Genomic DNA, 16391 nt, shown 5'->3' with positions numbered 1-16391 from the left:
TGCTGTTACCAGAACAATTACATTGCACTTTTTCTTATAAAAAAGGTAGGGAGGAGGAGGGCCTGGGACTTCTAAGAAGTCTTGATTATTAAAGCCACTCAGCAGCCTTTTGTGCAAGTTCATTAGCACAGATCCTGGTAGGGCTGCCGGAAATTCCAAGGGGTGGGGGTGGGAGGTGGCGCTTTTCCCAGGTATGTCGTGGGTTTGGGCGGTGTTGCAGCTGTTGTGGGCGGGGCGGTGGTGACGTGAGCAGCAGCTGTGGACGTCTCGGTTCACGTGGCTTCAGGGCGCCACCCGCCTCCTTCCTTCTTCACAAGCCAGGGCCCCCTCCCGGTCCTGCCCTAAGTCTTGAACGGTCCCAGCGGGTTGCTGCGTGCAGTACGTGACAATGTTAGCTGCACGTCCCACCAGCGTCACAGACTGACAGCGATTTGGAGCAATGGAAGCGCGCCGGCGCCTTTGAGCTGCATCCAATAGTAGATGCGGTAAGCGGCTTGCTGCGTACTGACGCCAGGAAGGGGCGGGGCTAGGGGTGGGGCGAGATGGGGGCGGGCCCCTCTCGCACTACCACGTTCCCCACGCGTTCATCCGCGGACATTCGCCGCTGTCTCCGTCGCTGACTGATTCGCTCCTCCCTGTGCTGCTATATTGCCAAGATGTCCCTTTCTAACAAGCTGACTCTGGATAAGCTGGACGTGAAGGGGAAGCGGGTCGTCATGAGGTAAGTCTGCACATCTGCCCGCGCACCTTTGGGGCTCTGCCGCAGCCTGTCTGGCCAGGGCTGACTTGCTTCCCCGCCTGCCCAAAGTTGCTTTTTTAAAAAATATATCTTTATTGATTTCAGAGAGAGGAAGGGAGAGGGAGAGAGAGAGGTAGAAACATCAATGATGAGAGAGTCATTGATTGGCTGCAGCCCGCAACCCGGGCATGTGCCCTGACCGGGAATCGAACCCTGATTTCCTGGATCCTAGGTCGATGCTCAACTGCTGAGCCACGCCCGGCTGGGCCCAAAGTTGCTTTTAATCCTGGGCTCGGCCCTATGGATTCTAGTTCTGATAGATAGGCGAGGTTGCCGGCCATTGTGGCCAAGGCTTTGCCGGGGTGTGATGGTTTCTAACTTCATTTCTCCCAGCCCGGTAATCGAGCTGTAGTTGCCCTTTTGGGGTGGATCCATCAAGGAACAGCTCAGATTGCCGGGAACCATTTTGCCCTCTTTCTTATTCCTGTCATGCAGTTCCGTCACCTCCAGTTCCCTATGGGCGAGGTGGCGAGGTGGGACCTAAGGCGTAGCCTGCAAATCCCTAGGCCCCAAGGCAGGGACCTTGAAAGGTCATTTGGTTAGTTTCCCTTCTCCGCTGCCCTAGACCCAGGCAAAGAGAAAGGGCCCACATTTCAAAGGTACTTGCACAAAGAGAAATCTTTCCCAGAGGGTGTTGATTTAGATGTTCAAGAGTAGAACCCCCTAAAGCATGGGGGGTAGGAGGGTGAAGTGGGGTGGGGCCCACTGAAGGCAGCCCGGCAGAGCTTACGTAACAGGCCTCTGCCGCCATACCTGGTCGTTGGACTCTGCTTGGTGGGGTTTGCATCAGGATTGTGACACATGCTGGGTAAAGGTAGAGCAGGGTATGGCTACTCATTCTTGCTGTTTTCCAACCTCATCCGCACAGGTGGCTAGAGAAACAGGATATTAGAAATGGGGACATACACTTGGGAGTCTCTTACTCTGCACGTGTGGGTCCCTGGTCCCTTACCAGTATGGCTTCTCCCTTATTTGCCCCGGTTACTAGTATGGTGTATGGAGTTTGTACATTTATTCTTTTTGTACCTTGTGATACATTCGTGCATGCCAGGGGCAAAGTGCATGAGGACAGTTAGGTATGTAACTGATACACTTGGCTGTTGCATCCCTTGAGAGGATGCAAGGGTGGTGCTTTTGGGGGGGGGCCATAAGGACTTGCTTTGATAGCCTTGTGCAGTCTTGTCCTTTTTGGGAAATGATTGATGGGCAGGCATATGAATGGTGTGATTCAGCCCCTTTCCCAATTTGGATTGGTTCAAGTGAGGGCATCTTGTGGATATTAACATACACATAAGGTGGAAGGGGATCTCCCTTTACCCTAAGCTTAAACAAAAAAGGCACTATGAATTAGAGAACTGTATGGGTATCCTAAAATTCATATAGCTCTCACTTCCCTCTTAATTTCCCTATGGCCTCTGTTAGTTTGCAAGTGGCCTTCTGTGTCTTGCTATGGAAATAGAAGAATTTACTAGCTTATGGCCATGAAAAACACCTGGTATCCACATTTCCCCAGTTACCTAGGCCTTCCCAATCTGGACATAGTAGGAATTACAGTCATCCTGGTATTAGACAAGGGCCCTTTCTACCCCTCAGATGATGTTAAGTAAAAGGGATAGATTCTCTGAAAAACAGGACAGGTGAACATTGGCAACCAGATCTTAGGTTTTAATTATTTCCTCCCATCTCCTCTATGCTCCAACCTGACCTTTCCAGATGCACGAACCAGTTGAAAGACAGGAAGTGGGGCATCATACTGGTCACCTTCCTACAATTTCAGTTTGGGGCTTTATCTTCTCTCTCCCCTAGTAAACTGTCTTGAGGAATTAACTGGGCTGGCTCTGAGTGGGACTAGAGAAGGTTCTTATCTTTTCTCACTCTGGATCTAATATGCAATATTTTTCTGCCTAAGGGCTCAAAGTTTCATTCAACACAGATTGACCCTGAGCCTTGAAATGATTGGCTAGTGCTGTGTTGCTAATAGATAATGACCTGTCCAAGGTCACTGAACTAGCAAGTTGGGTCTCCTTGGCTACCAACCAGACCCTCTGAATACTGGGACTCAGTGAACAAAGACAGGCTAAAATAGACTTTTTGTTTGCTGACAGTTGCAATCTATAATTTTCCCCTTGTAGTCTGGATAAATTCTACTTATGTGGCCTGAGGAAAGGAAGTTACTTTGTTCCCTGATTATTAACACATCTCTTTTGAACAGAGTCACACTGTAGCCCTACTTTTTGGAAGAGCCTAGGCAGCCATGCTTTGTCAGCTCAAATTTCTTTTTTGTTTCAATGCCTTTATGTGGTCTTTGCTGGCAGTGATTTGTAAATGGACCTCCTGAATAATGGCTGCTTCTCTTGCCTCCTCTCTTTGTCTTGCAAAAGAGAACTCTGATGTTTGTTGAGTCTTTAGGCCCATGCTTTGATTGCCAAGGGAAATTTTTTTGTTGAGGTAACTTTAGATAGCCAGAAACCTGAAAAATTACCAGGTTCCACCTCAGTTTTTTGGGACACCAGTTCACCTTACTTTTGAATAAACTTAATGCATATTTTTGCGATGTCATTTTCTTCCTCTCGGTGCCAGTTATACTCTGTTGCTGACTGTGAAACACTTCCTTTTTGCTTCTCTGCCCCTCCCCCCCCCTTTAAAACCTCACTGTTTCTCTTTAACCTGTTGTAACTTGTTAAGCAACAGCCTTGATGTAGTGGAAAAAGAAACGGAGAGGAAAAACTGAGAGCAGATAAAAGAAGTCTCCAAGACAGCCATGATATCCCAATTTTCCAGTCAGGGGCAATGAATCAAGGGTGGACATGGTTCCTTTCAGAGCTTTTAATGGAACTGGGCCTGGACTCCTGAGATTTCAGGTGATGGAGACTTGATATTCCTACTAAATCAATATTTTTAACATTTTATTTTGAAATAATTATAGATTCACAGGAGGTTGCAAAGATACTAGAGAGATTCTGTATTCACCCCATTTCCCCTATTGGATACATCTTACATAAATATAGTACCATATCAAGTTGACTTTAGAATAAAGCATATAGTTCTATGGTATTTTATCACATGTGTAGATTTGTGTAACTTCCACCACAATCAAGATACAAAACTAGTTTTGTTTGATCATTACTAAGATCTCCCTCATGCTACCCCTTTAGAGGCATGTCCCCTCTCCCTCATTCCTAACCTCTAGTAACTACTAATCTGTCCTCTGTTTCTAAAATTTTGTCATTTCAAAAATGTTACATAAGTGGAATCACACAGTATGTTAACTTTTGGCATTGGCTTTTTTTATTCAGCATAATGCCCTTGACATTTCTCCAAGTTGTATGCATTAGTAGTTAAGTCCTTGTACTGCTGAAGCGTGTTCTGTGGTGTGGATGTTTTACCATTTGTTTAGCCCATTAAAGGATATCTGGGTTCTTTCCAATTTTGGGCTACTACAAATAAAGCTGTTGTGAACATTGAACATTCATTCATACACAAGTCTTGGTATGGACGTATGTTGTTTCTGTTGGGTAAACACCTAGGAATAGAATTGCTGGGTCATATGCTTAACCTTTGAGGAATTCCCGTACTGTTATCTAAAGCAGCCACACCATTTTACATTCCACCAACAGTGTATGAGTGTTCAGTCTCTGCATCTTCACCAGCATTTGGTGTTGTCATTATTTTTTATTTCAGCCATTCTGATAGGTGTGTAGTGACATCTGATTTCATGCCTGAATGTTTCAGGGAAGTGGAAAAGGAAGGGGTGCAGAGTTTACATAGAATGGAAGAAGTGGAATGTGTAGGCAAGAGCATTTTCTTTGGTGGAGTCCACAGAGAGAAGGAGCTAAAAGGAGAGCTGTTGTTGAGAGTCTAGGAGATAAGGGGAGGTAATCCACAGGCAGTGAGAAGAGAGTACAAGTCCAATTCTCATCAGTAAGCTGTGTAAGCTTGGATGGATGAGACAGATTCCTGAGTGTTTCTGCCTAGAGAATTTCCTCCTTGTAATGGCTTGGGGATAGAGAGCAGCACTGTGAGGGATGGCTTGTACTCTGCCTCTTGCCCTGAGCCCTTTGACCACGAACCTTCTGGGAGGCTGCAGAGAGAGAAAATGACCCATGGTAATGGGATACTCTATCCTCTTTGGAATGCACTTTATGGCTGGCAAGGGCCTTGTTCAGGATATTTAAAGAACATGCTTTGAATCAGAATCAAGTAGCCTGAAACTAAGGAGAGTGTATTTCTTTCTTCAAAGGCATATGTACTGCCTTTATTTTTGAAGACTTTAATAAAAATGTTTGAATATAGAATTATTCCCTCTACCCACCTTTGTAAAGGCTGCTCTTCAGTGAGGTAGATTGGAGTACAGGCATACCTCATTTTATTGTGTTTTGCCTTGTTGCACTTAACAAATACTGTGTTTTTGTTACAAATTGAAGGTTTATGCAATCGTGCATTGAGGAAGTCTACAGGCACCATGTTCAAACAGCATTTGCTTACTTTGTGTCTGTCACATTTTGGTAATTCTTGCAATATTTCAAACTTTTTTATTACTATTTGTTATGGAGATCTGCGATTAATAATCTTTGATGTTACTATTATAATTGTTTTGGGGTGCCATGAATTTCCTATATTAAGACAGCAAGCTTCATAAGTATTGTGTGTGTTCTGACTGTTCCACCAGTCACTCTTCTCTTCCTTGGGCTTCCCTATTCCTTGAGACACAACAATATTGAAATTAGGCCAGTTAATAACCACACAGTGGCCTCTAAGTGTTTAAATGAAAGGAAGAGTAGCACATCTCTCACTTTAAATCAAAAGCTAGAAATGATTAAGCTTAGTGAGGAAGCCATGTTGAAAGCTGAGTTTGCCCAAAAGCTAGGTTTCTTGTGCCAAACAGCCAAGTTGTAAATGCAAAGGAAAAGTTCTTGAAGAAAATTGTAAGTGCCGTTCCAGTGAACACATGAATGATAGGAAGGCAAAACAGTTTTATTGCTGATACAGAGAACGTTGTAGTGGTCTGGATAGAAGATGAAATCAGCCACAACACAACATTTACTTAAGCCAAAGCCTAATCTAGAGCAAGGCCCTAACTCTCCTCAGTTCTTTGAAGGCTTAGAGAGGTGAGGAAGCTGCAGAAGAAAAGTTTGAAGTTAGCAGAGGTTGGTTCATGAGGTTTAAGGAAAGAAGCTGTCTCCCTACCATAAAAGTGCAAGGTAAAGCAACAAGTGCTGATGTAGAAGCTGCAGCAAGTTATCCAGAAGATCTAGCTAAGATAATTAAAGGGCTACACTGAACAACTGATTTGCAATATAGATGAAATAACCTTCCTTATATTGGAAGAAGTTGCCACTTAGGACTTTCATAGCTAGAGAGGAGAAGTCAATGCCTGGCTTCAAGGCTTCAAACAACAGGCTGACTCTCTTGTTAGGGGCTAAATCAGCTGGTGACTTTAAGTTGAAGTCAGTGCTCATTTACCATTTAGAAAATCCTAGGGCCCTTAAGAATTATGCTAAATCGATTTTTCCTGCGCTCTATAAATGGAACAAGAAAATCTAGATGACAGCACATCTGTTTACAGCATGGTTTACTAAATATTTTAAGCCTACTGTTGAGAGCGTACTTCTCAGAAAAGATTCCTTTCAAGATATTACTGCTCGTTGACAATGTACCTAGTTACCCAAGAGTTTTAATGGAGATGTACAGTGAGATTAGTGTTTTCATGCCTGCTAACACAACATCTATTCTGCATTCCATGGATCAAGGAGTAACTTCAATTTTTAAGTCTTATTATTTAAGAAATGCATTTTGTAAAACTATAGCTAACATAGCTAGTGATTCCCCTGATGGATCCGGGCAAAGCCAATTGAAAATCTGGAAAGGATTCGCTATCCTAAATGCCATTAAGAACATTCAGGATTCACAGGAAGAGGTCAAAATATCAACATTAACAGGATTTTGGAAGAAATTGATTCCAGCCCTCATGGATGACTTTGAGAGGGGGTCAAGACTTCAGTGGGAAGTAATTACAGATAGAAACGATAGTGAAAATAGCAAGGGAACTGGAATTAGAAGGGGAGCCTGAAGATGTGACTGAATTGCTGAAACTTCATGATAAAACTGTAATGGATGAGGAGTTGTTTCTTATGTATGATGTGATTTCTTGAGCTGGAATCTCCTCCTAGTAAAGATGCTGTGAAGATTATTGAAATGACAACAAATGATTTAGAATTGTACATAAACTTAATTGATAATAAAGCAGGGCAGGTTTTGAGAGGGTTGACTCCAATTTGGAAGGAAATTGTACTGTGGGTGAAATGCTATTAAACAGCATCGCATGCTATATAGGGAAATTGTTCATGAAAGGAAGAGTCAATCCATGTAGCAAACTTCAGTGTTGTCTTATTTTAAGAAATTGCTACAGCCATCCCAGCCTTCAGCAACCATCATCCTGATCAGTCAGCATCCGGCAGCATCGAGGCAAGTCTCTCCACCAGCAAAAAGGTTATGACTTGCTGAAGGCTCAGATGATGTTTAGTGTTTTTTTTAGCAGTAAAGTATTTTTTAATCAATGTTTTTACATTGTTTTTTAAGACATAATGCTATTGCACTCTTAATAGACTATAGTGTAAACATACTTTAAAAAAATGTTCTTATTGATTTTAGAGAGAAAGTGAGAGGGAGAGAGAGAAACATTGACTGGTTGCCTCCAGTACGCACCCCAACTGGGGATTGAACCCACAACCTGGTCGTGTGCCCTGAACAGGAATCAAATCACTGACGTTTCGGTGCATGAGACGACACTCAACCAACAGCCAGATCGGCCAGGGCTGAACATACTTTAATATTCAGTAGGAAACCAAAAAATTTGTGAGACTCATTTTATTGAGATACTCACTTTATTGTGATGATCTGGAACTGAACTTGCAGGATCTCTGAGGTATGCCTGTACTAGACTAGGGAGTAGGATATTGGTGGTGTTCTTAGGAGGTCTAGGATCTTGTAATCATCAGCCAGACCTCTCAGTATTTGTGAGGAAGGACTAGGAATAGAGCTTTATGGTCAAGCATGGCAGCAGTTTTTTGCCTAGGTCATACTTTTCTTGTAGTCCCTTAGCATATGATGCTAGCTGTTATTAGTGTAAAGAGTAATATAAATGGAGCCACTTTAAAATGGAGGTGGAACTGCCATGCCACAGGAACTGCCTTGAACTTCTTATGCCGAAAATCTTTGCAAAGTTAAAACAGCACAAAATAACCTTTGGATTGGACCTAGGACAACATTTTGTCCCCGAAAAACTTTGCAAAGATAACAAGAAAGCAGTTACTGTGACTCGGGACTGATGATTACTGAAATGAAAATTAAAAACCGGTTAGAATTAATATCACTATGTTATGTTATCTACACCAATAGAGATGCATTCCTTCTATTGATGTAATTGTTTCCCTTCTGTTTCTTAAAAATATCCATTGCCTCTGTCTCTAATTGAAATACTGTTTGGGCTTCTGTCTGAATCAGTGATTCCCGAATAACATTATTCCTAGTGATCTCTGTAAATGCTTGTTGTCTCTCACTTTGAAAGGCCTCTTATTTTTAGGTTAACATGAGTAATGGTCAATCTGTCTTTTAAATCACGGAATTATGGTATGGGAGAAGTATTAACATACATAATAATAGTTACCACTTTTATGGTACGTAATATATCCAGATATTCTTCTAAGTACTTTACAAGTCAATAATTCATTTAATTCTCACATTAACTGTGAGGTAGATACTACCATCCACATTCTACAGACATCGAAAGAAATCACCTAAAAAGGATCTTGGCAGGCAAAACTTAGAACTTACAAATAGCCACCACATGTTTTTTTTCAGTCAGATTGAAGTAGACTGAGGTTCTGAGGAGTTCAGAATTTTGGGGGAAGAAATGATTGGTTCTTAAAAATGGTAAAGCAATGATCTGTTGGGTAAGAAAGGAGAGACTGCAGTAAATTTTTGCATGTGCCATCCTGATCACTTCCTTTCTAATTGTCCATTTGTCTGGTGGGCAGGGTCATGTGTTCCACTCACTCCTCTCAGGCTTTAAAAAAAGCCTAGCCCGGCCGGGTGTGGCTCAGGGGTTGAGCGTCGACCTGGGATCCAGGCGATCGGGGTTCGATTCCCGGCCAGGGCACATGGCCGGGTTGTGGGCTCGATCAATGACTCTCATCATTGATGTTTCTATCTCTCTCCCTCTCCTTTCCTCTCTCTGAAATCAATAAAGATATATTAAAAAAAAAAAAGCCTATCTTATTTTTATTGTCTGTGTTTTGTTTGAAGGATACTGTCTAAACTTCGTCTTAGACACTGGGTTTGTTCTGGTCTTGAGGCCCCAGGCTTTTTCCAAAAAGTATGATATTCTTTTGATGTTTTATTTTTCCAGATAATTTTTTCCTTTTTTTTAATTTTTTCCTTTTTTTAAATTTCCTTATATTATTAATATATCTTTATTGATTTCAGAGAAAGGAAAGGAGAGGGAGAGAGAGAGATAGAAGCATCAATGATGAGAGAGTCTTTGATAGAGCCCACAACCCGGGCATGTACCCTGACCGGGAATTGAACCCCGATTGCTTGGATCCCAGGTCCGACACTCAACCGCTGAGCCACGCCTGGCCAGGCCAGATAATTTTTTTCTTTTGAGTGATGTTAGCTTCACTATGACCCAGAAATAATGTCAAAGGAATCAGAATTAAGATTGTGTTCCTTATTATCCCCCGTGCCTCCAGCTGCCATTATTATTAGGTACTATCATGGTAGGCCCACATGGAAATCTTTTTAGATAGAACAGGTTTTAGCTATCCAGGTCTTCAGGGCTAGTTCCTGGGATTTAAGTTAGGTTTTATTTTTAATTGTTTAAATTTCTCTTTTAAAGTATGAGATATATACTGAAAAGGACACAAATCATAAGCGCAAAGAATTATGGCAAAATGAGCATATTTGTACAATCACCCAGGTCAAGAAATAGAACATTACCTGAACCCCAGAAGACCCCTCTGGGTCCTGTATCAGCCAGTACTCCTGGCTGGGCCCTCTGTTTAATTTTAAGGTGATTTTTGAACTTGCAGCTTACTTAACTGGTTCACTAAAAAGTGCTTCTCTAATCTTTGAGGGAACAATACATTGATCATGGCTCTGAACCTGAAACTTTGTTTCTTTTTAGAGTGGACTTCAATGTTCCTATGAAGAACAACCAGATAACAAACAACCAGAGGTAAGTTTCCTGCTAAGCATTGAGCTAGGTTAAGATGTGCATTGGTGTAGCTACATAGGGTGAAATGGTTTTCCTTTCTTATCATAGAACTATGTAACTTAAGCCATTGGATCTTGGATTTTCACCAACCTATCCTCTGGTCTGCTCTCTTTCTTTTTTTTTCGAGAATTTTTCTGAGTTTATTTGAGCCAAGTTGATGACATATACCAGAGAGCAAGATTTCAACAGCTCCCTGGTCTGCTTTCTTATGAAAATTAAAAAAAAATCATCTTAAGAAAGTGATTTTTTCCTGCCTCCGGCTTTTGAAAATTTGAAGAATTTGGGGTAATGCATTTTTAAAGAATGACAGAGTTTAAGTTTACTTGGCTTTCCTTGCAAAATGAACTGTGCAAGAGAAGGATTTTTTAATTACTCATAATTATTAAGCTTATATGTAATGTTGCAAGCTCCTATTCCAGATGGACCGGATAAAATCAGTTTTTGATCATTTTGACTTAATGGAAAAGATGTTAGAAGCAATATTTTCAATCTGTGTAGCCTGCTTCAAATGTCTTGGCTCCTAGATTCAGAAGCAGAAATCTTAAGTGATAGTACTGCTCTGAATAGGAATTGAACCAGTGACCCTTCGGTGCATGGGACAGCACTCAACCAACTGAGCCATATTGCTTTTTTTTTTTTTTTAATGTTGAAAGTATTATAGATCTCCCCCTTTTTTTTCCCATTGACCCCCTCCACCCCCTCACAGGCATTCAACACACTATTGTCTGTGTCCATGGGCTATCCATATATGCATTTAAGTTCTTTGATTAATCTCTCCCCACCAACTTCCCCACCCCCTGTCCTTCTGAATTCATCAGTCTGTTCCATGCTTCTATGTCTCTAGATCTATTTTGTTCATCAGTTTATTTTATTCATTAGATTCCACATATGAGTGACATCATGTGAAACTGAATCAGGAAGAATCAGAAAACCTGAATAAGCTAATAAAAACTGATAAAATCGAAGCAGTAATAAAAAAAACTCCCAGCAAACAAAAGCCCTGGTCTGAGTGGCTTTACAGGGGAGCTTTAGAAAGCATTCTACTTCTTATTACAGCAGTCCCTTTAACATTTTTTACAATGCTGCTTTGGTGGTGACAAACTCCTTTAGCTTTTTTTTTGTGTGTGTCTGAGAAGCTCTTTATTTCACCATCTATTTTGAATGATAGCCTTGCTGGATAGAGTAATCTTGGTTTCAGATCCTTGCTTTTCATTACTTAAAATACTTCATGCCATTCCCTTGTGGCCTGTAGAGTTTCTTTTCTTTTTTTTTTTTAATATATCTTTATTGATTTTAGAGAGAGGGAGAGAGAGATAGAAACATCAATGGATGAGAGTTATTGATAAGCTGCCTCCTGCATACCCCTGACTGGGGATTGAGCCCGCAACCTGGGAATGTGCCCTGACCTGGAATAGAACCTTGATCTCCTGGATCACAGGTTGATGCTCAACCACTGAGCCACACCAGCCAGGCCTGGCCTGTAGAATTTCTGATGAGAAATCAGCTGACAGCCTTACGGGAGCTCCTTTGTAGATAACAGATTGCTTTTGTTTTGCTGCCTTTAAGAGTCTCTCTTTGTCTTGGATTTTTGGCATTTTAATTATGATGTGTCTGGATATGGGCCTCTTTGGGTTCTTCTAGCTTGGGATTCTCTGTGCCTCCTGAACTTGTGACTTTTCCTTTCACCAGGTTAAGCAAGTTTTCTGCCATTATTTCTTCAAACAGTTTCTCTCATCCTTGCTTACTTTCTACATTTTCTGGTATTCCTCTGATGTGAATATTGTTATGTTTCATGTTGTGCCACAGCTCCCTTAAACTGTCCTCCTCTTGTTTAACTGTTTTTTTTTCTTTTTGGATCTGTGATTGAGTGATTTTTTTCCTACCCTGTCTTCTAATTTGCTGATCTGATTCTCACCTTCCCCAAATCTGCTGTTTATTCCTTCCAGTGTATTCAGGAAAATTTTATACTTAAGGTACATGGGAAGCTTTGACAAATAAAGAAATAAGAACTATATTCTAATTATATATGCATATTGTTAAAATAGATGTTCTGAAGATTACATAAAAATCTCCAGGAGTCTATAAATTCTGATACATTTTCAATTTAACTCTTAATTGTTATTCTGGAATATTGTATCATGCAGAAGGGACAGTATTCCATGTCAATTTCATTATAATCAAATCCGTAGCCATGTCATTTTAAACTTCTTGTCATTTAGAGACAGTCACTATTTTATTATGCTGTTTATCGCTTCCAATGTATTTTTTATTTCTGCTGTATCATTCTTAATTTCCTTCATAGATTCCTTATCTTTTCTCATGATGTTGAGCATCCTTACCATCATTATTCTGAACTTTGTATCTGATAGGTTGCTTATCTCTATTTCATTTATCTCTTCTTCTGGAGTCTTGAATTGTTTGATTTGGAGCTTGTTTTTTTTTTTTTTTTTTCTCCCCATTTTAGCTGCCTATTTGGGTTTGTTTATATGTATTAGGTAGATCTGTTAGGACTCCCAGTCTTTTTGGAGGGTCTCTGGTGCATGCCAATTTCAGATTCTGTTTTTGACTGGCATTGGGTACCCTGTTTGGAGCTATGAGTGATCCACAGCTTGTGGCTCCCTTTGCTGCAGCTCGGTGTGTTTGGAAAGGACCATAATGCGCACCAAGGTCTGCTTTTCTAAGCCATGGGCCCACAAGCAGGTCAGATAAAGACTTAAAGCACCCTGAGGACTGCCTCTGCCTGCAGGCTGATCTTATTCTTAGTCTCATAATGAGTCTCAAGCTGTGGAAACTCCACAGGGTGGTGCAAGAGCTTTTTCAGCAGAGTGGGGCAATTGCTTCCCCTGAGGCAAAAGCTGCCTGGATGGTAAAGGTCTGCCTGAGAAATAGGTCCTCTGAAATATGGGGGAATGCCTCAGCACAGGAATCCAGATGGCCGCCCTCTGAGCGCTATCCCCAGAGCCAGCATCCCTAGATTTTCCTCACACAGCTCTAGCCCATTCTGCCCTCCCTCTGCTGGAGTCCAAGGTGAATGCACACAAAACTCTGTGTTGGCCCTTTAAAAGGGTGCCTGCATTATCAGCCACCTCTCCCTTGCAGACAGAAATCCTGCTACTTTTCACAGCCAGATGTTAAGTGGGCACTTTTCTCAGTTCTGGTGCTATGGCCTGGGGAGCCCTGCTTAGGGTTTGGACCCCAGAGTCCTCAGTGGGAACCCCCAGAGCTGAGATAGCCCTCCGGACCTTCAGCTGCTGCCTGTGGGAGCCCAGCCACCCCTCTCTCGCCTCCGCACTTCCTACCAATCTCTGTGCGGTCTCTGCTTTAGGTCCTTGGTTTAAGAGGGTGCTCTCCAACTAGTCTTTAGTTGATTATTCAGGATGGTTTTTCTATATTTTAGTTGTAATTCCAATTTGGTCTTGGGAGAGTGTCAGTGTAGCTTCCCCTTAAACCACCACCATCTTGGAATCTCTGCTCTTGCTTTTGCCTAGATTGTAAAGCAAAGTTTTTATTTTAAATTTTATTATTTTTTTACTACTCTAAAGATGTTTATTTTTTCCTTTATTTTGAATTTATTGGCGTGACACTTGTTAACAAAATAATAGTTTTCTGGGGCACAATTCTATAACATCATCTATATACTATATTGTATGTTCATCATCCCAAAGCAAGTTTCCTTTCATCACCATTTATCCCCCCTTTACCTTCTTCTGCCTCTGGGAGGATCCCCCTGGCAATCACCACATTGTTGTCCATGTCCACGAGTTCTTTCTCTTTTTTTTTGGTCAATCCCTATACCCCCCCAGGCCCTTCCCCCAGTATTTAAATTTTAAATGCAAGGTTTGAGCTGGAAAAGTGCTTTCCAATGATTAGACCAGTGTGTCCAGTATAAATATAATATGAGCCATATGTAATTGAAAACTTTCTAGTTGCCACATTAAAAAAGCAAAAAGAAATGAGTGAACTTAGTTTTAGTAATGTTTTATTTAATCCAGTAAGTTCAAAATAATCATTTCAATATGTAATGGATAAAATAATTAATCAAAGAGATGTTTAACTTTTTTGTGTTAAGTCTTTGATATCCGGCATGTAGCACATCTCAGTCTGGGCTAGTCACATTTCTGGTATCCGAGAGGTACATGTTGAACAGCAAGTCTAGACCCAGAACATTTTCAGATATTGACCCCGAATAGAGCCGGCAATCTGCCAAGCACATTTATGCTGCACTGTAGTGGAAGGCCTTTGTACAAGGCAGCTCTGACCCTTCTTGATTTACATTATTTTCTGCAGCACACGGGAAAGATTGGAAATTTGCCTGCCTGTGAAGGTATTTTATGAATAAAAAGCAGAGAAACATGTCTGAGTAGATCTTTTCAATTTCAGAAACCCATGGGACTGATTAACAAAATGAAACATTAGAAATAATAGAACTTGCTGATAAAGGATAGCCCTGAAGATTAATTTGACTTCATTGGGCAAACTTTATACCTGATAAAGATTTCCTCTTTATTTGGTATAAATTATTTTTTATATCTGCCAAATAGCATAAGATATTTTAGAAACATAACTTGGTTCTTTATTACTCCCTACTCTGCTGAAATGTCACCTTATCAGAAACCGGCCATGGCCACCCTATCTAAAATCCCCTCCACCACTGTTTCCCAATCATTCTTGTCCCCTTACCTTGCTTTATTTTCTATATAGTTCCTATCACCATCTGTGATAGATATATTTTGTTTATTTGTTTATTGTTTATTATCTCTCCCATGATTAGAATTTCACTTCCATGAGAGCAGAGACTTTTATTTACTGTTGTATTGTCAGGATCTGGAAAAGTACCTGGCATAAAAGAAGTATTTAATAAATATTTGTTGAATAAATAAATGATTTTCTTAATTATCAATTTTAATTTCTTCAAGACTGGCAAAAATGAAAAGTTAGTATCATTGTAACAAAAATTTGAAATGTTTAAAGGAAGTTTAATAATTTTTTCATTAAACATAATGTATTATAGGATATAAACCGCATTCTGTATAATGCATATATTTTTTCTTAAATAAAAAACTGACTTAAGATCTGTAATGGGTGGAGAAAAGTTACTACAGTTCTCCCCAAATTTCCTTTAATTGTTTCAAGATTTAGGAATTTTATATTTCTTCCACAGTCATATAAGAACTGTGTTTTGGTGTCCCCAAGACTATCCACATTTTGTGACTTGCTAGGACTCGCAAGACACAGCATATAGTCTCACTGCTAAAGTTCATTACATTGAAAGGATGCATGGCAGGATCAACAATGGGAAAAGACAGGCAGAGTCTGGAGAAATCCATGTATAGGCTTCTGATGCTCTCTCCCTCCCATGAGGGGACACACCAAGTGTGTTCCTTTCTCCATCAGTGAAAAATGCAGTAATTGTGTGCATTGTTTACGCCCAGAAAAGCCCATTAGAGACGTGGCCCCCAGGACTTTTATTGGGAGCTGGTAATATAGGTTCTTTGCCTAGCAACTACCAAAATTCCAGGCTTCTAGAGGGAAGCAGGTATTCAGCATAAATCGCCTTGTTTTTATAGACAGTCTAGAAATGGTGAACATCCCTTGTCAGTTAAAGAACTGAGGGACCACTTTGAAAGCCAAGTTCTAGATACCAGCCAAGGGCCAACCTTGCAAGCAGGTGTTTTTTTTCCTATATGTTTTTATTGGTTTCAGAGGGAGGAAGGGAGAGGGATAGAAACATCAATGATGAGAGAGTCATTGATCGGCTGCCTCCTGCATGTCCCCCACGGGGGATCGAGCCCACAACCCAGGCATGTGCTCTGACCGGGAATCGAACTACGACTTCATGGTTCATAGGTCAACACTCAACCACTGAGCCACGCGAGCTGGGCAGCAAGCAGGTTTTTTTTTAAAGATAACGCTTCAGGTCTGCTAGCTGTGTTGTTTTCTGCATAAGAGGCAAACTATGATGAGAATGTATAATCTTAAGTGGAAGGTGGTCATTGTAATTAACATCTTCCCCTGAACATGAGGACCATCAGTGAGTTGCCAAAAGTAGATTTGAAGGAATTTGGAGAAGAAAAGGGGCTTTATGTTTTATGAGGCCATTATTTCCCAGTAATTCCTAGGAGTAACCTTGCTCTACCTGCTGTCTCCTTTTGGTTGCAGGATCAAGGCTGCCATCCCAAGTATCAAATTCTGTTTGGACAATGGAGCCAAGTCTGTTGTTCTTATGAGCCACCTGGGTCGGCCCGATGGCGTCCCCATGCCTGACAAGTACTCCTTGGAGCCAGTTGCTGTAGAACTCAAATCTCTGCTGGGCAAGTA

At 41.1% G+C, this 16391-nt stretch overlaps 1 protein-coding gene across 1 annotated transcript in view; it reads left to right on the top strand.

Annotated features, from left to right (window-relative positions):
* Positions 1–292: 292 nt before the first annotated feature.
* Positions 293–16391, top strand: part of PGK1 (phosphoglycerate kinase 1) — a 34695-nt gene continuing 18596 nt past the window's right edge. The window contains exons 1-3 of the mRNA XM_081125702.1: positions 293–721; positions 9984–10034; positions 16233–16388. Of these exons, the coding sequence (XP_080981828.1) occupies positions 657–721; positions 9984–10034; positions 16233–16388 (272 nt within the window). The 5' untranslated portion in view covers positions 293–656. The remainder of the gene's footprint in view (positions 722–9983; positions 10035–16232; positions 16389–16391) is intronic.

The sequence above is a fragment of the Miniopterus schreibersii genome, assembly GCF_964146895.1.
Source record: "Miniopterus schreibersii genome assembly, chromosome: X".
Classification (NCBI taxonomy): Eukaryota; Metazoa; Chordata; class Mammalia; order Chiroptera; family Miniopteridae; genus Miniopterus; species Miniopterus schreibersii.
This window is presented reverse-complemented; position numbering and strand designations above follow the sequence as displayed.